Source organism: Aspergillus piperis (assembly GCF_003184755.1).
Source record: "Aspergillus piperis CBS 112811 unplaced genomic scaffold BO85scaffold_16, whole genome shotgun sequence".
NCBI lineage: Eukaryota > Fungi > Ascomycota > Eurotiomycetes > Eurotiales > Aspergillaceae > Aspergillus > Aspergillus piperis.
This window is the reverse complement of record NW_020291606.1, coordinates 530,180-551,314: the sequence shown is the minus strand read 5'-3', so window position 1 is coordinate 551,314 and position 21,135 is coordinate 530,180. Positions and strand designations below refer to the sequence as shown.

The 21,135-nt window shown below is 53.8% G+C and overlaps 8 protein-coding genes across 8 annotated transcripts; 4 read left to right on the top strand and 4 right to left on the bottom strand.

The window, feature by feature from the left end:
- Positions 1–39: 39 nt before the first annotated feature.
- BO85DRAFT_440677 (uncharacterized protein) lies at positions 40–1,131 on the bottom strand (the record flags this gene model as incomplete). The annotated part of the gene is made up of 4 exons (XM_025658781.1): positions 40–393; positions 638–799; positions 882–1,001; positions 1,102–1,131. 4 exons carry the CDS (start codon positions 1,129–1,131, stop codon positions 40–42), a joined length of 666 nt encoding a protein of 221 aa, XP_025513242.1.
- Positions 1,132–2,018: 887 nt separating this feature from the next.
- BO85DRAFT_451629 (uncharacterized protein) lies at positions 2,019–3,104 on the top strand. The gene is made up of 2 exons (XM_025660632.1): positions 2,019–2,252; positions 2,319–3,104. The coding sequence occupies exon 2, from the start codon at positions 2,435–2,437 to the stop codon at positions 2,900–2,902; it is 468 nt and encodes a 155-aa protein (XP_025513241.1). The 5' UTR covers positions 2,019–2,252; positions 2,319–2,434; the 3' UTR covers positions 2,903–3,104.
- On the bottom strand, positions 3,049–4,241 carry BO85DRAFT_82859 (uncharacterized protein). The gene is made up of 2 exons (XM_025665709.1): positions 3,989–4,241; positions 3,049–3,857 (listed from the first exon to the last, which is right to left on the bottom strand). Exons 1-2 carry the CDS (start codon positions 4,025–4,027, stop codon positions 3,195–3,197), a joined length of 702 nt encoding a protein of 233 aa, XP_025513240.1. The 5' UTR covers positions 4,028–4,241; the 3' UTR covers positions 3,049–3,194.
- Positions 4,242–4,357: 116 nt separating this feature from the next.
- On the top strand, positions 4,358–7,760 carry BO85DRAFT_402296 (sulfite reductase subunit alpha). The gene has a single exon (XM_025657184.1). It carries the CDS (start codon positions 4,456–4,458, stop codon positions 7,591–7,593), a length of 3,138 nt encoding a protein of 1,045 aa, XP_025513239.1. The 5' UTR covers positions 4,358–4,455; the 3' UTR covers positions 7,594–7,760.
- BO85DRAFT_451627 (tRNA methyltransferase TRM7) lies at positions 7,750–9,337 on the bottom strand. Its single transcript, XM_025660631.1, has one exon. It carries the CDS (start codon positions 9,279–9,281, stop codon positions 7,983–7,985), a length of 1,299 nt encoding a protein of 432 aa, XP_025513238.1. The 5' UTR covers positions 9,282–9,337; the 3' UTR covers positions 7,750–7,982.
- Positions 9,338–9,461: 124 nt separating this feature from the next.
- mak5 (ATP-dependent RNA helicase MAK5) lies at positions 9,462–12,045 on the top strand. Its single transcript, XM_025658098.1, has 3 exons — positions 9,462–9,754; positions 9,805–11,016; positions 11,065–12,045. The coding sequence occupies exons 1-3, from the start codon at positions 9,521–9,523 to the stop codon at positions 11,917–11,919; spliced, it is 2,301 nt and encodes a 766-aa protein (XP_025513237.1). The 5' UTR covers positions 9,462–9,520; the 3' UTR covers positions 11,920–12,045.
- Positions 12,046–12,932: 887 nt separating this feature from the next.
- BO85DRAFT_479776 (PaaI family thioesterase) lies at positions 12,933–13,954 on the top strand (the record flags this gene model as incomplete). The annotated part of the gene is made up of 2 exons (XM_025662972.1): positions 12,933–13,739; positions 13,934–13,954. 2 exons carry the CDS (start codon positions 12,933–12,935, stop codon positions 13,952–13,954), a joined length of 828 nt encoding a protein of 275 aa, XP_025513236.1.
- A 300-nt stretch (positions 13,955–14,254) lies between these two features.
- On the bottom strand, positions 14,255–20,066 carry BO85DRAFT_490403 (HECT-type E3 ubiquitin transferase UFD4; the record flags this gene model as incomplete). Its single annotated transcript, XM_025663660.1, has 7 exons — positions 14,255–14,451; positions 14,504–14,653; positions 14,708–17,158; positions 17,211–18,822; positions 18,893–19,536; positions 19,630–19,724; positions 19,780–20,066. 7 exons carry the CDS (start codon positions 20,064–20,066, stop codon positions 14,255–14,257), a joined length of 5,436 nt encoding a protein of 1,811 aa, XP_025513235.1.
- Between the last annotated feature and the right edge of the window lie 1,069 nt (positions 20,067–21,135).

Below are 21,135 nucleotides of genomic sequence, written 5' to 3'. Positions count from 1 at the left end.
CAACATGACATGCAGTTGCATGATGAGCTCAATATTCCATTAGGGACTGATTCTCTTCAGCTGATCTCCCACATCTGCAGACGAATAATCCCGCATTTGTCCCCGCTCGGGTGCAGGGTTTATCTTCATTTGCCTGCCTTCCTCGGCCAATATGATAGGATGTCGGCTCTGTACATCAGCCATGGCAGATACTGACTGTGGTACGGTGCACCTACTGTCGAACCCGTGCAGCTGCACTAAAGCTCGGAGACTGACTGACGTGGCACGCTTCGTCTGGTCGAGGTGCTCGAAATTTCGGCCTTTCTTGGTGAAGAGGGGGTTTTTCGACGAGAAGATGGTGTACAGAATCCATAGCAACTCGAGCAAGGCAGCCTTCAGTTCCTCAGCATTGGCCTATAGGGGGTCAATGTACCCGAATTTCCGCTTGTCCGGACATCCTTCGAGATGATTGCATGAAACTCTCTCATGCGTCTGTACATCCATCACAGCATTGGATCGTCGGTCAACCTGACTAGATTCCCTGTGTGCTGAGAATCTGAGCATGGAATGATGTTGGTTGCCAACTCAGCGACTATCGGTTCTGGCTTACAGCCGCAACCTGGAGGCAACACCGGTTACCAACTGTTCTGCCACTCACGAGCTGCTCAATCTCGGTGCTCGCGATGCGATTTGCCACCCATCTGCCTTCTCTTGCGAGCTGTCTTACTTCGGATGTTTCTAGTCCAGCCTTGCCTGTGGCAATTGTACTTCCGTGACCAGGATTTGGCTCGATAGTTCCGGTAAATCGTCCTTGCCCAACCTGCCAGGATTTTCGATTTACACCTGATGTTTGTGAGTTTCTTTTGGGCTGCAACTGTCCGGAAACTCTACGTTTTTTCTACTCTGAAGCCGAGTGATCTATCCACGACGTTGAAATTGGATTTTGTGACCCACATAATTGCACCGAAATACTGGGATTTTTCAATCCCGTGACTGTAACGTGACCGCAGCCCTCTGCGCATCTACGCATACCTGTTTTTCTTGCAGTCAACAAATGGAATATGTCAAACGACCTTTCGAAAATTTAAGGTAAGGAAGCGTTTCCCTCTGTTTCCGGCTTACGAGTTTGGATTGGTCAGTGGATGAAAGCATATTCGACGGTCTCAGCACGCTGTAGCCAATGAAGTGGTTCAGCTGGACGGGAGATATATGCAGCTAAAGAGGACCCCTGTCATTGCTTTCTAGCCCGCAAAACGCCTAGACTAGACAAGTCCGATTGACTTGAGCAGGGAAGAATCATAGCGGGTCCTCGCATCTGCACGTTGGCACCTGCAATTATTCCTCTGCGGCCTCAAGTTTGAGGCATTCAGCCTTGCATGTTGCACAAGTCGGTTTGTGGCTTTGACCCAGTGCTCTTCATTCTGTCCATCGATCCGCCTCGACCGGCGTAAGCTCCCTGTGTTTCCCAATCGGGTGTGATCTTTATGCGTGAGGCCATGACCCAGCCCATAAACATCCCCGCCTTGGGGATTATCAACGTCCAGCACAGAAGCCTGAACCATGAGGCAACTTCAATCAGCCCGGGATCTTTGCATGATCATGGTGATTACATACTGGAGTCTTGCGTCAGGCGGTATTTACCGAATGCACGGAGACTGTGCCATCGCATTTCCATAGTCTGGGCTTAACTGAGGCGGCATCCGCGTGTAGCATGATTGACGTGTCAAGTCTATCACTCCGATGGACAGACTTTATTCATTTTGCTTTTCCTGGTTGTGGCGACCTGATGAGTACAGCACCGTCCTTCTTCCCGGCACGATGAGAAGCACAAGGCATCCACTTTTACCAGGAAGGCTGCGGGGGGGGGAACATGAATTCTGCCTTGCTCCATGTCTTTGAGGCGAGGCCATCACGCCGCTAGTCTAGAAACGTTCCCCAGGTGGTAGGTGATGGGCTGATGCCATTTTTCCCCTGTAATTTACATAATCCAAACATTGAGACGCGTTTCTCTTTCACCAGACTATCTGGAAGGACCTTGTCGCTTATCGTCTTTTCTGCCCTCGTAAATCAGGGCCCTTTCCTTGTGAACAGTAGGTATACATCCGGATATACATCGGTGATCACGTGGCCGCATGCACCCTGGCAATGTAGATGACGTCAAGATGATAGTAGTCCAGCCAAGTTCCCTCTAGAGTTCTAACACAACCCCCAAGTATTTCTCTTCAATATCACTTCTCCTAGAATTTAATTTTCAAAATACTACTCTCAAACATGTACGCGAAGACACTTAACGCAATTCCCCAAAGCCCATCTAATCACCGGCTAACCCTTGCTCCCAGAACTATATACATCCGCCACTACTACTACACCATCACCATTAGACCCAACATTTGTTGAAACACATTCCACTCTAATCCTCCCAAACCAAAACAATTCCACCGAACTACACACCACCATGCTCAACCGCATCACCCCAATCGGCCGCCTGGCCCAACGCACCACCCAAACTCAAACCCGAATTCGAACCTTTCAACCCGCCACCCGCACCTTCCGCACCATCGCACCGCTGCGCACAACCCACCAGCAAAAGAGCGAAACGCAATCCGGAGACCGCAACGTCCTCGATCCTCAGCGATCTGAGAGCTCCTACACCGGCACGGACAGCGAAGTCGCGGGCCACGACGCAGCCTTTGACCCTAGTAACACATCACCCGAAGGCCAGGTTGAGCAGGCGCAGAAGGAGTCTGAGCAGCAGGGTAAAGTGAGTAACCCGTTGGATATGAGTCCTGGGAACTCAGAAGTCAGTCATGCGAGACCGCCGCAGGAGGGAGGTCCCGATCATAATGCTGAGAAGGAGGGGCCGAGCTCGAGGGGGTGGACGAAGAAGAATCGTGAGGTGAGGGGTGGGAATAGGAAGTATTAAAGGAACAAGGTTGTTGTATAGACTTTGCATTTAGTTTTTAAATTGTCCTCATGTGTGAAAGTGCCTGTTTGTTGGGTTGGGTTGTGTATGGTATGGTACACGATATAATAAGATGTTTGTTTGGTCTTTAGTGGGATATATATATATCGCAGGCTTGAGAGAGTAATTGGTGTTAGTATTGTCACTTCATTGCTGAATTAGAAAACATTTGAACCAAAAGTTACCTCATTAAAGCACTGCGGATAGCATATATAAATAGTTCATAGTACAATAACCCTTCTCAAACAGGCTACTACTCCTTCCCATACTGAATAATATCCTTCCCATACATCACCCACACCTTCTCACTCCCAGCCGGAACCTCGCCATTCAAAGCCTTAACTCCCGCATTAACCGCCGCCTTTGCAATAACATCCGCATCCTGCGCCCATCCATCCTTCAATCCGGAATGGATCTTGCCAACAAGACCCGCAAAGCCCCGCATCACCGCCTCAGCAGGCCTACTCTCCTGCCTCTCCCCGGAGATAAGTCCCGGGCGCAAGATGACTGTCCTCTCAAATCCCATCGCCTTCACCTCTTCCTCAATCTCGCCCTTCATCCGGGGATATCCAAAGGATGAGTTCTTGTCAGCGCCGGTCGACGAGATCAGCACGTACACCTTGGTGCCGGCATCGCGCGCCGCACGGGCCAGCTCAACATTCAGACCATGTTCGATCTTGTATTGGTTCTCGAAGCCGCCAGCTGCGCCGCGGGTGGTTCCAAATGCGGAGATGAAGATGTCTGGCGTTGGGGTCAGGGAGGAGAGCTGCGAAGCCCACTTGGAGGAGTCGTCGGACACGAAGGTGGTGAGCTTTTCTTGGGGCGCGGCAGTGGCGGGTTGAGGGGTGCGACGGGAGATAGTGTCAATGCGTGTCACGGCGGAGTTGCCCAGGAGGTGGGTAAGGATGTGGCTCCCCTGTAGATAAGTATATTAGATAGATGATTTTGCTTTTCGCCGGGGACTACATGGCGGATTTGAAGGGATAGGTTTGACTTGTGCTGGAGGGGCCAGTTTTGATTAAGGTAGATGTAGAATGAGTTGCTTACCACCATGCCGGTGCAGCCGAGCAGTGCGACGTTGGCCATGTTAGACTAGCAGCTGTTATATACCAAACTGGATTGGTGCAGAAAGGGATAACTACATGTAAGGCAGATGAGATGACGTTTTCCACCGACTTATCGTGGATGAGTAATCACCACTTATCGGCGGGTCCAGACGGCTGATGCCTCAGGACACAGTCACTGACTAATGCGGGGAAGGCCGAAAGCGGAGATATTCTGCCACCGGATCCCGCCTCCAGGATCTATCGATAAGAAATTGCGTGATTGCCACTAGCCGGATGGGGTAAGATCCCCTGGGATTTTCTATAGAGCGGCGGCGGCGACGGGCTTTTTATCCCCCCATCGCCCCTCCCAATCCGGCGCTGCTGATTCCTCTCCTCTTGTCTTTCTTGTCTTCATCCTGGTGGTATCGGCTGGCTGATTCCCCCATCTTCAGACAAGAATCCCCCGCCATGGGCTCCTCTTCTCCAGCCTTGTCGACCCTCGGCGGTCCGACTTATGTCACTGCCCAGACCCTCATCCAGCAAGTCGCTTATGTCTTGAGCGACAAGATCTTCTCTTACTCTCCGGAGTCCTTCGACTTGGATGCTGCTATCCGGGAATGGTCCTCCAAGCAGGAGATCAACGCCAATGGCGAGTCTCCTGAAATCAAGGCCATGGAGACCCGCCAGGGTGCCGGTAACATCGCCCTCGGTTACATCTTCTCCCAGGACTTCGACTTGAAGAAGCGCCACATTCCTCAGGGTATTGTTGCTTCCTCGGCCACTCTTCCTTATATGCGTGCCGCCCTGGAGCAGCTGTCTCTCCTGTACTCCGTTGCTAGCCCCGTTGCCGCCCATGTCGCCGCTGTCGACTATGCCGGTGAGGACGGCCTTGTGTCCGACTATGCCTCCGCCCTTTCCCTCGCCGAGGAGCTTGGCCTGGGTCTCGTGTCGAGTGCCTCTGTTCATGAGTCTCAGCACATGGCTCTGCTCACCACCCTTCTGTCCTCGGTTCTGCCCTCCGTCCACATCTACGACGGTGTCCGCGTCGGCCGGGAAGAGACCCGCGTCATTGATGTCCTCGACCAGGCTGGTCTGTCTCGCACTTACGAGGCCGTCCGCAAGACCCTTGAAGATTCCCGCAGTCGTCACCTCGACACTCAGGGCAAGCTCCTCGAGCTCCTCCAGTCCCTGAACGGTGAGCTCGGAACCGACTATGGCCTCTTTGAGTACCACGGCCACGCTGAGCCCGTCTCCGTTCTGGTTGCTTTCGGTACCGTCGAGGCATCGCTCACTGCTCAGATTGCCCGCTCTTTGGCTAAGGACGGTGTTCGCGTTGGAGTAATCAACGTCCGTGTCTACCGTCCTTTCGTGGAGGAGGAATTCCTGCGCGTTCTGCCCAAGTCGGTCAAGACCGTTGGTGTCCTTGGCCAGGTCTCTGACGAACAGGCTGTGCAAGAGCAGGGTGTTCGCTCTGCTCTGTACGAGGATGTCCTTGCTGCTTTGACTTTCGCCACCGATCGGGAGCAGACCCCGGCTTGCGTTGATATCAAGTACGCCCGCTCTCAGCGCTGGGATCTGATCAACACCGCTGCCGCTTTCCAGTTGGTTCATGAGAAGCCTATTGTCCAGACTGGTGCCGAGTCCGAGCCCCTGCAGTTGCTCGACCCTGCCACCGTCCAGGAGTACACTTTCTGGGATGTTGACACCTCCGTTGGTGGCGACGTCGCCATGACTCTTTCCCAGGCCTTGGCTGCCGACTCAGCAAGCAATGTCACCACCAACAAGGTCCACGATAACCTCGTCCAGGGAGGTGTCGTCCGTGTTGACATCCGCAAGAGCTCCAAGATTGTCGATGCCCCCTACTCCATCACTGCTGCCGACACTGCCTATGTTGGAGACGTCAAGCTGCTTGGCGACGTCGACATTGCCGCATCTGTCAAGGACAACGGCAAGATCATCGTGAACGCCCCTGGCGTGAAGGACGATGAGCTCGAGAAGAAGCTGCCTGTTGCTTTCCGCCAGGCTGTCGCTGAGCGGGGCATCTCCCTTTACTTCGTCGACCCATCTGTTGCCGGTGAGACCGCCTCTGAGTCCTCGGTCCTTCAGGTTGCTTTCTTGCGTGTGGCTCTGCCTTCTCAGGAGAGCGTGGGCATCAAGAAGCTGGCTTCTATTGGCGGTAATGCCGAGGCCCTGGAGAATGTTAGCAAGGAACTTGAGAAGGTTCTCCGCCAGATCGAGGTTCCCGAGGCCTGGAAGACTCCCGAGGAGGGAGCCCAGGTTGCTCAGCTCCCCAAGGACATTTCCCCCAACAGCTTCGTGTCCTTCGACAAGGAAGAAACCGAGCCTGCCTCCTACCTTAAGGACTGGCAGACCGCTGCCAAGGGTCTCGCTTTCAAGGAGGCTTACGGCACCAAGAATGCTCTGCGTCCTGAGACAGCTACCAAGACCTTCACTGTCCACGTCAAGGAGAACAGACGCCTTACTCCTGTCACCTACGATCGTAACATCTTCCACATTGAGTTCGACTTGGGTGACTCTGGCCTCAAGTATGACATCGGTGAAGCCCTGGGTGTGCACGCTGAGAACGACCCGAAGGATGTCATGGACTTCATCGCCTTCTATGGCCTGAACGCCGACGATGTCGTCGAGGTGCCCAGCCGCGAGGACCCCGCCGTTCTGGAGAACCGCACCGTCTACCAGGCCCTTGTCCAGAACGTCGACATCTTCGGTCGCCCGCCCAAGCGCTTCTATGAAGCTCTGGCCGAATTTGCCGACGATGAGAAGGAGAAGACCGATCTTCTTACCCTCGGTGGCCCCGACGGAGCTGTGGAATTCAAGCGCCGTTCCGAGGTGGACACCGTTACCTTCGCGGATATTCTGCTCCAGTACCCCTCGGCCAAGCCTGACTTCCACGACCTGATCCGTATCGTCGGTCCCCTGAAGCGTCGTGAGTACTCCATCGCTTCTTGCCAGAAGGTGACCCCCACCACCGTTGCTCTTATGATCGTTGCGGTTACCTGGTCGGACCCCACTGGCCGTGACCGTTTCGGTCTGGCTACCCGCTACCTCAGCCGCCTCCAGCCCGGTACCCCCGTCACCGTCAGCGTCAAGTCCAGTGTGATGAAGCTGCCCCCCAAGTCCACCCAGCCCCTCATCATGGCTGGTCTCGGTACTGGTCTGGCTCCCTTCCGTGCCTTCGTCCAGCACCGTGCTCTTGAGAAGGCTCAGGGCAAGGAGATTGGCGCCGTCTTGCTGTACATGGGCTCCCGTCACCAGCGCGAGGAGTACTGCTACGGTGAGGAGTGGGAGGCCTACCAGGAGGCCGGTGTCATCACCGTCCTGGGTCGTGCCTTCTCTCGTGACCAGCCTGAGAAGATTTACATCCAGGATCGCATGCGCCAGACTCTGCCTGAAATTATCCAGGCCTACATCCGCGAGGAGGGTGCTTTCTACCTCTGCGGTCCCACATGGCCCGTGCCCGATGTCACCGCCGTGCTGGAGGAGGCCATCGCCACTGAGGCCAAGAACCTGGGTAAGAAGGTCGACTCTCGCAAGGAGATCGAGAAGTTGAAGGATGAGGAGAGATACGTCCTTGAAGTGTACTAAGGAGTGGTTGAAAAAAGGTTATGACCATAGAAGAGTGGGGATATCTAGCGCCGTGCGTTGTACATGATGTGATGTGATGATCTGTCCGTCCTGTTTGAGTTTAGCGCATACCAGCATAGAGACACCTGATCTACCAGTTCAAAATAGACTTTCGCATTTTCTCTATGACTCTCTTCTCATAATTATCATCTATCGTAAATTTCAAATCTATGGGTATCTGCTATATCCATCCGCCCTTGTCCATCTAGCAGCCAAGTAGTAGTTAGTCTAAGCACATCCAACTCTTTTTTTTACCCCGCCAAAACGGAAAAGGAAAAAAAAATTCGTAACCATAACTATAAACAAGAAGATATCGTTAAAAGCAGCCGCAATGATAATCACTTCTAATTTCAAGCCCGTCCCAAACTACCCAACTTCGTCTTTCCATACGCACCACCCTTCTCCTTCCTCAACTCCAACGCCCGTCGATAAGGCGGCGCAGTAGGCGGCTGCACCGGATCCAAACTGACATGATCCGGCGGCAGCGTGTACGAAGCGTCCGAATCCCAAGCCGAGAGATCACCGCATGCAATGAACCTAGGAATCCACCTGTTCTCGACAGCGAACTTCTCACCGGCAGACTTATACGCCAACGGCGTAGGTGTCACCGACGCCAACGAGTCATCGTGAAGCAGCCGCGCCTCTGTCTGACTAGACTCCGCTGAAGCAGCGCCTAGAGTCGCCTCGGCCGGAGCAAAGCGGGCCAGCTTGACGGGGCGTGCATCGTCGTCCTCGCTCTCGATGACCTCCACTCCGACGTTTCCGTCGGCTGAGACAGGAGGCGGGACAGCCACGCCCCCGAAGATAGGGTTCTTCAGCGCGTCCGTGCCAGCGTGGATGGAAGGCGGGATGAATCCCTCGCACACGACGAACGCCTCCAGACTACTAGCGCGACTACTCCGCGGCTTCGCGACGCTGACTTTCTCGAACACAGTGCGGAGTTGCGCGTAGAGGAGATCGACGTCGCGGCCGCGGAAGATCTTGGCGACGAATTTGCCGCCGGGGCGGAGGACGCCCAGGGCGAGGTTGAGTGCAGAGTAGAGTAGTTGCGATTGGATGTAGATGTCGAGGTCGTGCAGGCCTGTTACGTCCGGGGCGCCGTCGGAAATGACCAGGTCGACGGGGTGAGGGGGACGAATGGCGGAGGGGGTAGAAGAGGTGGAGGTGGAGTCGTAGGCTTCTGGGTCCAAGGCGCGCAGGAGGAGGGGGATGGTAGAGGGGTGGGTGATGTCTGCTTTGAGAGTGGTGATGCCTTCGAGAGGCGCCATGGGTTGAAGATCGATGGAGACGATTTTAACGTTCTTGCGGGGTTTCAGTTCGGTCATGTCGGTATCTTCTGAGGAGGTGGTTGTGGTGTTTGAGCCATTGCGGACTCGTTCGAGGGCTTCCTTTTCCTTGCGCTTCTTCTCGACCCAGGCGCGGCGACCAAAACTCTCGCCCTTGATCAGAACGCGACTCAGCACTTGACTCCAGCTGCCCGGGGCGGCGCACAGATCGACGACTCGGGTGACTTTGTCTGGGTTCTCGTGCTCGAATAGATCGAATTGCTCGTCGATTTGGATCAGTTTGAAGGCGGATCGGGCGCGCCAGTTTTGTTCCTTGGCCAGACGGTAGTAGGCATCGCGCTTGTCTTTGGAGGATTTACCCATTGTGGCGGTGGGGGGTGGGTGTTTTGTGGTGGAGGGAATTGAGGTGATGGATTGTCTGGAGGAGGGATTTGAGGGGGATTTTCTCGTGGGGCGGCGATAAGATTAACTGGTGCTGGGCGGTATGGCGGCTTTCTGCCGCTTTTTTTTCTTCCCTTCGGCGGCTGCACCTTCGCTGCGGACGTTTGTTTCTCCTCGTATCTTGGAATTTGTGTATCCGTTTGGGGTATATTTTTGCAATTATGGGCCAGAAGAGACAGCGCGGCTCGAAAGGAGCTGATTTGCAAGCGAAGAAAAGGAAGAAGGATGTCGCCGCGGCTGAGGAGAGCGAGGATCCGCTCGTCACCGTCAATGATCTTAACTGGAAAGAGGTCGCGCTGCCTGATAGGCTTGAGGATGCAGGTGGTTTCTTTGGATTGGAAGAAATTGACGGAGTAGAGGTTATCAAGGGTGGAAGTGAAGGACTCCGGTTCAAGGTATGTGGTGTTTACTGGCGGTGTTCGGAGACAGCTAATGGGTCATCCAGGCCGCACATGGCAAACCGAAGAAATCGATCCTGAAGAAGAAGGCGCCAGAGGAGGAAGAACCGAAGTTTGACGACGACGAGTGGTCCGGTTTCAGCGACAACGAAGCGGCCGAGAAGAAGGACACTGCACCCAAGGAAGACCAGAAAGACGAGCAGGAAGCCGGCAAACCCACGGCCGAGGAGAAGAAGAAGGCCAAGAAGGACAGGCAGGCAGAGCAGAAGAAAGCCAAGAAAGAAGCAAAGCAGAAGACTACATCAAATCAGGAGGACAAGAGCATCAAGGCTGGACTTTCGTTTTCTGCACTCCAAGATGAAGAGGACGACGATGGCGTGGATGTTTCTGCTTGGGAGTCGCTTGGGTTGTCTCCTGAGATCCTCACCGGTCTGTCGAAGATGAAGTTCACCACACCGACTCTTGTTCAAAAGTCCTGCATTCCCCAGATCTTAGACGGCCACGATGTGATCGGCAAGGCGTCGACAGGTTCCGGAAAGACATTGGCGTTCGGCATCCCCATCCTCGAGCACTATCTTGAGAAGAAACGGGAGGACTTGCGCGCTGGCAAGGAAGAGAAGAAGGAGGACTCCGCCCCTATTGCTCTCATTATGTCTCCCACCCGTGAATTGGCACATCAATTGGCTAAGCATATTGGCGAGCTTGCTCTCCACGCCCCCGGCTCCAGTGCCCGCATTGCACTCCTTACAGGCGGTCTGTCCGTCCAGAAGCAGCAGCGTGTGCTGGCTGGTGCTGACATCGTGATTGGTACTCCTGGTCGAGTATGGGAGGTGCTTAGCAGTGGCCAGGGTTTGATCCGCAAGATGAGTGACATCAAGTTCCTTGTCATTGATGAGGCGGACAGACTTCTCAGCGAGGGTCACTTCAAGGAAGCCGAGGAGATCCTCGGTGCTCTCGATCGCGTTGAGGATGGCGATTTCGGTGGCGACGATAGCGAAGACGAAGAGAAGGAAGATGCTCGTGCTCAGAGGCAGACGCTGGTCTTCTCCGCTACATTCCACCGCGACTTGCAGCAGAAGCTAGCCGGCAAAGCGCGTTGGACGGGAGGCGACATCATGAGCAACAAGGAGTCCATGGAATATCTCCTCCAGAAACTGAAGTTCCGCGAAGAAAAGCCCAAGTTTATTGACGTCAACCCGGTCTCGCAGATGGCCGAAGGCCTCAAGGAAGGCATTGTCGAATGTGGAGCTATGGAGAAGGTATGTGCAGTCGCTGCAGAAAGTTGGTTATATGCTAATCGAACCTAGGATCTTTATCTTTACACTCTGTTGCTCTACAACCCCAAGCACCGGACACTTGTGTTCACCAACTCGATCTCCGCCGTCCGCCGTCTCACCCAATTGCTCCAGAACCTCGGCCTTCCCGCTCTGGCACTCCACTCCTCTATGGCCCAGAAAGCGCGTCTACGTTCAGTAGAGCGATTCTCCTCGCCCACATCCAATCCCAGCAGCATCCTCGTCGCCACCGACGTTGCTGCGCGTGGTCTCGATATCAAGGGCATTGACTTTGTCATCCACTACCACGCTCCCCGCGCAGCCGACACCTACGTCCACCGTTCCGGACGTACCGCCCGTGCGGGTGCATCCGGAAAGAGTGTGATCATCTGCGCTCCGGAGGAAATGGTCGGAGTGGTTCGTCTGGCCGCCAAAGTCCACGCCAACTTGGCCAATGGCAAGAAATTGCCGCTTGAGTCGTTGGAGCTCGACCGTCGGGTCGTCCTCCGAGTCCGTGATCGTGTGAACTTGGCCGCCAAGATTACCGACTCCAACATCGCCAAGGAGAAGATCTCCGCGGAAGATAACTGGCTTCAAAAGGCAGCAGAGGACCTTGGGGTTGAGTATGATAGCGAGGAGTTCGAGAGCGCCCAGGGCCGTGGTCGCGGCCGCGGCCGCGGGCGTCAGGAACGGCAGCGCAAGGCTGGTGAAGTTACGAAGAATGAGCTGGCGGCCATGCGGGCGGAGTTGAAGCATCTGCTGTCTCAGCGGGTGAACGTAGGTGTGAGTGAGCGGTACCTCACGTCCGGACGGGTGGACATTGAGGCGTTGCTGCGTGGAGAAGGCAACAATTCATTCCTGGGCCAGGTGGATCCATTGGATTTCTAATGCTTGTATCTATTACGTTGTACAGAGTTTTTCATATACCACATGCAGAGAGAATCAGTCAATAGGGATTAGTAGATCGTTCATACACCAAGCTCGACGAAAGGAATATCATGTTGTCGCTTCTTGAAATTTCTGGAGCCCACCATGTGGATAAACATGTGGTGAAGTTCTAAAAGTATTACTACTAGTAGTAAGTATGGGCTTGGAAAGCACGGCGTCAATTGAGTATGACTTCATCAAAGCGGTATATCACCAATAGTCTAATAAACTCCGTTCGACCGAGCAAAGAGAAGTGGAGATAGAATAGTATAAACCCACCTACTATTATCCCCTATTCACCTCGACTCCCATCACATCATATAAAATGAAAGTAGTAACAAAACTCTAAAAATACCTCACCCCTGAAAACTATACCCACCAGACACCTCCCCAACCAGGAAACCACCTAGAACCGGCAACACCTTCTAACCTCGTCTCAGCAACAGGTGTTCCTCAAATAAAACACACCGGCGCGTCATAACTCAACCAATCCCAGCACACCGGATCTGCCCCACCCACCCGATCCCTGCAAGTTGGGCGCCTCATCCCTGCAAGCCATCCCAACTAGCGCCATACCCCGGCCTCCTATTGGCCAGACCAATTCACGTTGATAAAATTCCACGTGGGTGGGGGCCCACTTTCCCGGATAGGCCAGGGTTTTTCTCATCTTTTTTTCCCTGTTCTGCCCGAACGCAATTAGGCTGCATATTGCAGAAGCAGAATCTCTTGTCATTCGTATCGTTCGAGGCAATAACAGGCACCATCAGGTTAATATATATATATGTGAGTTGAACTCAGGAAAAGGTATGCAACAACCACAGACATCATCCCGTCTATGAAACCTACACATACATACTATCACTACCACTAGTGTCCCATGATCAACACTAATCACCATTAAGACAGTAGACACACTAAAGATCAAGACCACAGCATACCAACAGCATTGACTACTACATCATCAATCAAAAAAAATGTCCCTCCCACGCACTACTACCACCACCTTCACCCGGCTTCTCACCAAACGCCCACCCACCCACCTCATCCCTCACACCCAAATCCGCACCATCAAAGCCGGCGCCGCCTCCTCAGCCATCGAATCCCCCTCCACGCTCCCCTCCTACCATGACCGACTCGACCAGCCCCCCCAAACCCCCCCTCAATCGACGCTCTCAACAGCCGAACATCTCATAACCACGCACCCACTCGTGCAATCCCTGCGCTCGAACCCTTCGTACAAAGAATCCCGTCCCCATCTGCACATGAAATCCTCGCACCGGCCGAACCACTTCGTCGCGGGGACGCTCTCCGGCGCGAACAAGGTGACGGTGCCGCCGTATATGTTCACTTCGATTGTCAACCGCAAACCTTCCGCCTCCTCCCACCAGGAGGAGGGGACAACAACAAAAGAAGGAAAGGAATCTCCGCGCGCGCGCCTCATCTCGGTCTTTCATATCGGGCCACAACTCTGCGGACACCCTGGGTATGTGCACGGAGGCTTGCTGAGCGTGATGTTCGATGAGGCGTTCGCGAGATGCGTCTCGGATTCGTTCAAGAGTGGATTGGGCATGACGGCGAATTTGAATGTCGATTTCAGGAAGCCGGCGTTGCCGGAGCGGGTGTATGTGCTTAAGGCGGAGACGGTTAAGGTGGAGGGGAGGAAGGCGTGGGTGGAGGGTGAGATGAGGAGTATGCCTGCCCCTGGTAGTGGGGAGGGTGAGGAAGGGGAGACCGTCGTGGCGGAGGCCAGGGCGTTGTTTGTGGAGCCGAAGTTTGCGGAGGTAAGTTCTTTCTTTTTTACTTCCCCCATTGGAGTTGAGTTGGATGGAGGGATGGGATGATGGCTGACTGATTGGTGTTGTGTAGTCCATGGTGCCGCTGTATCGGAATTGAAGCGTGAAAAAGGCGGAGACAGGAGATAACAATACCCTTTCATTTTTTTGTGCGATAGACTATAGACCTATGTAATCAACAGATAGATACATCAGCAGACTAATAGACTCACTGGCCTCGGATACGAGTGGCATTTCTATCTAAATGGAAGCATGAAGCAACACCCCCGGACGCCCTTCCCACAAAGGCACAGATAGCAGACAAATGTGGCCCGAACGCAGATCCCCCCACCCAAAAAGACAAGTGCCCTAGGCATTGCATGAATACCCCCTTTTGCAACCATAAGGGTATGTAGTTAGCTATCGTTCCGACGCACAATCAGTGCTCATTCGTGTTCTTTTTGCGTCATTCGAGATCCTCCATAGCATACTTTGAGTAGATCAACAGATCTTATGTGCAACAATCAGGACAAGTGGAAGGCTCCCTGGCCTTCTTTGATGGCAACTGACAGCCGCTCGCGGAGTACATCCAGGCTGCTGTAGTCTGGAAGCTTCAAGTAGTTGACACAGGTCATAACACTCGGCAGGTAATCATCTGGCGTGTAAGGCGGCTCGCTGGGACGGCACACCACCGTAAAGATGGGGGTGAGACTCTTGAAACCTGTATATTCATTAGTATATAATTCCCTTATAATCACAACGTAAAGTAGTACCGCCAATCGGGAGTTTGGGACTGCCAGTAACAAATTGTAAAAAGTCTCGCCGTTGTTGAGGGTTCAATTCACTCATCGTCTGAAGCAGATTCCGCACGCTTCGGCTGTCCATGTTGAAACCGTGATCGGCCTTGATCGAGTCCATCAGAGCTGCAGAAAAGCCGTTAGCTATCTCCAGAAATACATGTACAAGCGGATCCTTACTTTCAATAGTCCAGTCCTCCTCAGCCCGGCCAAACAGCATGACAAGCTCCTGTGGCGTGAACGTCCGAAGCGCGGAGTAGGGGAACACCTGAGAGAATCCGGCCCGGAAGGCCTCTACCTGTCGCTGGACACCGCTACCCAGAGTCATGTCTATCACCCTTTCGACATACAGATCAACGTTCTCGTTTGTTACGGGGATGTTGGAACCGTTCTTGATCAATTCGATAGCCGGGTAGCCGGGCAGGGTGAAATCCAAGCTCAGGTCTTCAACCTTGACTCCACCCACCTCGATCTGCTGCAGCGCTTGAGCCTTCTGGGCTTTCGACAGTGTCCGGTTGTCGTCCACAGCCTTCTTAGCGTCGGCAAACGACTTCAACAAAAGCAACGATTTTGCCAGATCATGGTCAACTGCTTTGACCGTGCCAAGAGAGGGGGCAACAGAAGATGAGCTGGCAGCGATTCGGAAGAAGGCCGGGTTGAAAGAAATGTCAATGATTCTTGAATCGAGCATGGACCGAGCAACAAACTTGCCCAGACACTTGAATAGCTGAAGCTGTTTTTTGCCAGATTCGGAAGCGGCTTGCTCCTCACTCATGGGTGCCGGGAAAAGGCCACGCTTGCCAAAGGCATACTCATCGCCGTGGACGGACTCATTCTCACGCCAAAGCTTGAGCTTCTTCTTTGAGAACTCCTTCGATACGGTAGAGTAGAACTCCAGTGTGGGACCAAGACCGGTACCGACTTCTTCGAAGTACTCAACTTCCAACACACTGGGTGAAGAACCGTACAACTCCATTACCTTCATAGCAGAGTCGAGAATACGGCTTCTCGAGATCCGTACTTTTTGTCGCTGTAGCCGCCCGAGAATAGGCCGATCATCGCGCCGGTGATCGTTGCGGTTGTCGTCGTTCTGAGAGTTGTGCCATCTCATCATCGCGCGAGAGTAGCCAAACGCCGTCGACTGAAGGAACAGATGCCGTGTCTCGAATGGGAAGAGGAACGGAAAGAGGCGGGCGAGATCTTCACTCCAGCTGGGAAGGCAGCTGCTTGCTACGATAAGTGGCTCTTCCAGTTGTCGATTGAGCTTGGCTGTGAGTTTCGTATTGATGAACTGTGCCAATGGCTCTGGCGTGAGAGCGACCAGGTCTTTGGTCTCTGCAAGTATATCATCAAGGGTGGTGTTCATCTCATGCAAGACACGAAGCAAGTGGAGGATGGATGCCGTCGTTTGGTCTTGATTGAGCGACGCGGGCATATCATTGCTATCGTCCCTCGGTGTAGAACCGGATGTACCTTGGGTGAGCGTGGAAGGTTCCGGTGGGGGCGGGCCTGGTGCCCGTCTGAATTTGACAGTATGAACGGCAGACCAAACATTCCGGGCATTGGGCTCGGCGTGCTGGCGGTTGTGATGAACAGCGCGATAAATGGTGGTCTCGTTCGAGACCGGTTCACCGTCCACGCTGAACTCAATATGCCAGTCAGTCGGAATCGATGCCATAGCAGCCGCATATGAGGCGAAAGGCCGCCCGGCCATTGCCAGCGAACTGCCACCTGGAGGATTCTGCGCAGAACTAGAAGCAGACGCGGATGATTTGGATGCTGGCGTCGTTTGCGAGGGAGTAGCCACGCGAGTGCCGTCTTCCTTCCGAGCAGTGACCTTACCCGAAGATGCCACCTCCATGTTGACGGCAGTGGGGTCATGACCGTTATCATCCGAGAGATCGTCCTCCAAGTCATCAACGATGGCGTTCAGTTCTTCGTCCTCGCCGTCATCTTCTGGATCTTCGTCATCACTCATTTGCCGTTCATCGGCACACTCCAGGGGTTCATTCTCGTGCTCATTTTCACCTGAAGCTTGATGCCGACCGGACCGCCTAGACCGGGAGCTGTGGTCACGTCCCTCAGCTGGCGAATCGTTGGAACCTGAGCGTGTCTCTCCTGGGCGCTGTGGTCTCCCAGTGTTTGATGATGCTCGAGGCGTGGCGGCGGCATCGCTAGTAGGAAACTCTCCACCGGCCAGCTGATCCCGGAGACGCGCCGCATTAGCGATTTGGTTGAGGATTGTTTCACGCGTGCGTGATGGTCTGGGCCGATCTGTAAGACTGATTCTAGGGTGAAGGAAATCATCCAGAGCCTTAAAGGTTGCTATGGCGTGGATGGATACCATGATGTTTCGATACGTGCGAGGAATATCCGAATCTTCGTCCGCCACCAACTTGAGTCTGAGTTGCTTGCCCAGCATGTAGGCGGCATTGCTACGCGTATTCTCCAATGAATTATGGCTGACGGTGGAGACCTCGAAATGCTCAGTCCGGCTGAGTAGATCCTGTAACTTATGAATGAGAACACCGAAGGGCGTGGTTGCGGTGCTTTGACTCTGGGCTTTTTCTGAAATGGTCGATCCCATGAAAGCTTGTAGGAAAGCCGCGCGAGCCTCGCGCATGGAAGTGGCTAATAGACTAGTGAGCAAGGAGTCTACCAATGAAATTGGTACATAACTTACCTTGGAAATCTCCGAATACATCGAGCAGCACCTTGATGATACCGGAGTTGAGGAGTTCAGAGCTCGTGATGCTTTCCAGTGCATCGCCATCGAAATAGGTTGCAAGCTTTTTGAAAAGCGCAAGGCCGTCTTCTTCACCTTCGCCAGCATAGAACGCCTCAATCTGTGTCGCAAGGGTCTTGAGTTCATTCAGGGTCTCCAAAGCTTTGTCCCGCATATCTCTTCCCTGACTGGCTTCGTAGAGATCAACGAAGGCACGAGCATCGCGGATAACAATATCTCGCATAGCGTTCTCAATTCTGGCAGAAAGGGCATGACTGGAGAAGGATGAGGAGCTTGCAGACTCAGACATATCGTCGTTGTCTTCGTCGTCCTGCTCATCATAATCATCTCCTCCCTCGGCATCATCGCCACCATTGTCTTCCGCGCTGCCAGCCGCATCGTTTCCACCGTGGGATGGCTTAGCGTCCACAGCAGCATCCTGGGCAGGCGATGAATCGCTCGCTGGCTTCCCCTGTTTTTCGGTGGATAGTGGTCCCTCGGCAAGCTTGAATATCTCGGAAATGACACCTTCACGGTGGAATTGGTGTCGATAAACATGCTCCAAGCGCTGAAACAAGATCTCTGCACAGCGCAGCGCAGAGGACACCAGACTCGGGTGGTCCTTCTGTGAAAGGATGGCCGCTAAGAACGACGCATATGGGACCGTCCGCAATGCCTCTTCAATCAGGCTGGCATCTAGGTTATGCAGCATCTTGTGCTGAGCGGTCAGGACCTTTTGGCGCACCTCTAGGTTAACAGTACTAGAGTAAGCATCGGTCAAGGTTGGCAGCAAGATCATCGCGAAGCGCTTCAATTCCGTCTTGCAGTCCACAAGCAACGAGCGCCGTTTCTCTTCAGATTCCTTGGCCTTGGGTGATTTTGGTTGGCGAGCAGCATCGCCCTCAGCAGGCAAGCCAGCCAAACCATCCGCCGAGAGAAAGAACCGGTTCGGCGCACCCGGTAAGAGCTCACAAATAACATTGAGAGTTTCGAACACCTGTTCGCGGGGGCGATGAATAAGCGCTTGCATAACAAGGACACTGTCCATCTTGACAGCGGTGCCCTCTAGGTTTGCCGGCGGCGATACTCCCGTCAGAATCTGATAAAGAGTGTCGACCACATCCATCTTGAGCAATTCAACGGACAGTCTCGGACTCGCTTTTGACGTGATGGCCAACACGCGGAGGAACTGTGTATGGATGTGTGGCCCGATGAGATTGGTGGTGCCGGGCAACAGCAGCCGAAGCACAGCCTTGAGCATGGCAGGTTCGATGAGCTCTTCCAGCTTCTCTGGCTTATGCTTAAAGCTCTCAACAATGCGAGAGACACATAGACAGCCCTGCTCAACAACCTTGGGATCGTTGCTGGCGAGAACATTGAGCAGAGTGGGCATGACGTCTCTAACCACGGGGAACGAATCGTGAGGAAGGTTGCGGCAGCAATTAGCGGCTGTTGTGACTGCCGTACGCTGTGTGCTAGTTGGGAAGAAATCAAGATACGTCAAGCAAGCTGTTAAGCCCCCTTCGCGAACGATAGACGCGGGAAAATCCACGGATATTTTCGCCAGAGTCTGCAGCGACTAGTTAGCCTGCCAACCCAAACAGGGGCATACAGATAATAAAGATCAAGGAATGACTTACGCTGAGAGCTTGCTCAGCCAAATCGATAAATTGAATGTCCAGCAGCTTTTGACAAAGGACGGGGACAGCTCCTCCGTAAACAACGTTGGCCACGGAGCCACGTAAGGCCTCCATCAAATTGGCCAGGCAGCGACATGCGAGAAGCATGATCTCCGGGTTTTCCTCACCGAAATCGCTTGGCTGCATCAAGGCGACCAATTCCTTTACATACGGATCTGGGGAAAACTGGCCGGAAAGATTATCCTCATTTGATACAAGTAGTAGATCAGAGAGCTCCTGCAGAGCGATCAGCTGAATGGACGGGTCATCCTTCATTCTCAGGTTGCATAGAATATCTCGCAAACGCGAAGACATGCCCGACATCATGCCGCTCAAAGCACGGAGGGTGCTTTGCAGACCCAAGGGGCTCCGCGACCCAAACAGACTGTTGTGGAAAAGGTCCCCATCATCCTCGTCGTCATCGTCATCCAGACCAGAGGGGATGGTTCCCTCGTGGCTATCACTTGGAGGAGAAGAATCCCGTTCTTCGCTTAGTTCTTGATCTTCCATCTCCTCTTCCGCCTCCTTCATAATCGTGTCGGGACTGGCTCTGGAAGGGCGCTTCTTTTGTCGACGAGGCGATGACTGAGCTGCTGAGGCATTATCTATCACAAGAGTCAGCTCGTTCTATCCACGGAGGCGCAGATATGTGCCTCCCAGGGTTGGAGAAGTTCTCCACCGGGCCGTTCCATTCTCACCTTGTGACACCTTCCCGCTCCTGCTTGATTTCCGTCTAGACGACGGAGGGGAGGTCTGATTCCTTGATGAATCCTCGGCGGGATGTGATGAAGGACTAAAATCACGGTACAGTCAGCCCGCATACTCTCAAGATCCCGATCGTAACTTACCCAGATTGGGACATCGCTGGACGATTGCGAGTACCGCGGCGGGTGGTTGCAGGTGACTGCGCCGCTCGAGGGGGAGTTGCACGTCGCTGTCGCTTGGCTTTTCGGGGAGGTGAGGAGGGATTTGATTGTTCCGGGGCGTCTACCGATCGATCACGTCGCGCAGGGGCCTTTCGCTTCCGGTTTGAAGCCGAACCAGCGGCCGCGTTCGCAGGAGAGGGACCAGAGCCGGTAGACGGAAGAGAGTCTGCAGCTACTCTCGCGGCGGAGCGAGTGATTCTGGAGGACATGAGAAAACGTTCACTTCCAGGATGTGGGTGGGGACAGAGGTGGAGAGTGTCGAGTGGGCGATCAGGATGAAGATGAAAGCAGAAGAACAGCTTGTAGTGTGATGAGGGAATTCCCACCCGACCCAGATAGCAAACGATTATGACGGTGATGGTTTCCGTCGAGTACGCAGCTGGTGGGTAGAGCTCTCCATCCACCCAGACAGTTGGACAGGCCTGTAGGGAACGGGCTCTTGCGGGGGTACCACGAAGGAGGGGGAAGGAATCCAAGATCAGGTCACAGGGCACAGGGCCAAAGAGTGAAGGGAAAAGAGATCAAGTATGTACCTAGCGGCAGTGGCGGAAGGTCCAGCAGAGGTTGGCTGAGTGGAAGAGTCCTCAAGAGGGTCCTGGCGGTGAGCACTGGGCCTTTGTCTGGCCATATGTCGATTGCTAACGAGAGCTAGATAAGGAGGGCTCGCTCGTCACTTGTCACCGTTAACCCGCCATCCGTTACCCTAGGGAATGTTGACCAAGCGTGGGTAGAATGGCGAATTGGGGTTCCGTCGACGATCTGGGGGAGGGTTGTAGCTGAGGGACGGCCGATCGGGGAGGACGTGAAGGGGGCGATACTTGAGAGAACAAAGGTGTTCACCGGTAACAAAGGAGTGATCAATTAATAATATATACCAGAAAGTGCAGATGATCGTAAAGGTCGTTGTTGAGAACAGAGGAACGTGAATCGGGGTGAAATGGAAGTGGTGGTGGATGAGGTGATGGTGAAGGACGGAGTTTGGGGGGGGAAGATGATTGACGTGGTTGGCGGTGGTGAGTGACGCCGGCCTGAGGAAGCCAGTCCGGAAGGCGTCAGACAGCCAAAGTGCAGCCTCAACCACTATCTACCACCACCAGAGAGGTTCACGGCATTTTCCTATATAGAGCCCCAAACTATTGGGATTTTCGGTGCGGAATAAACCACAATTCAAACCTGCAGATTTTGTCTAACTAGTTCATCTGGACCAACGCGGTCAACAGGGGTCTGACCTCTTCATGTATTCTTGTTGTCCAGTAGTTATCTGCAATAGAAGCTGAT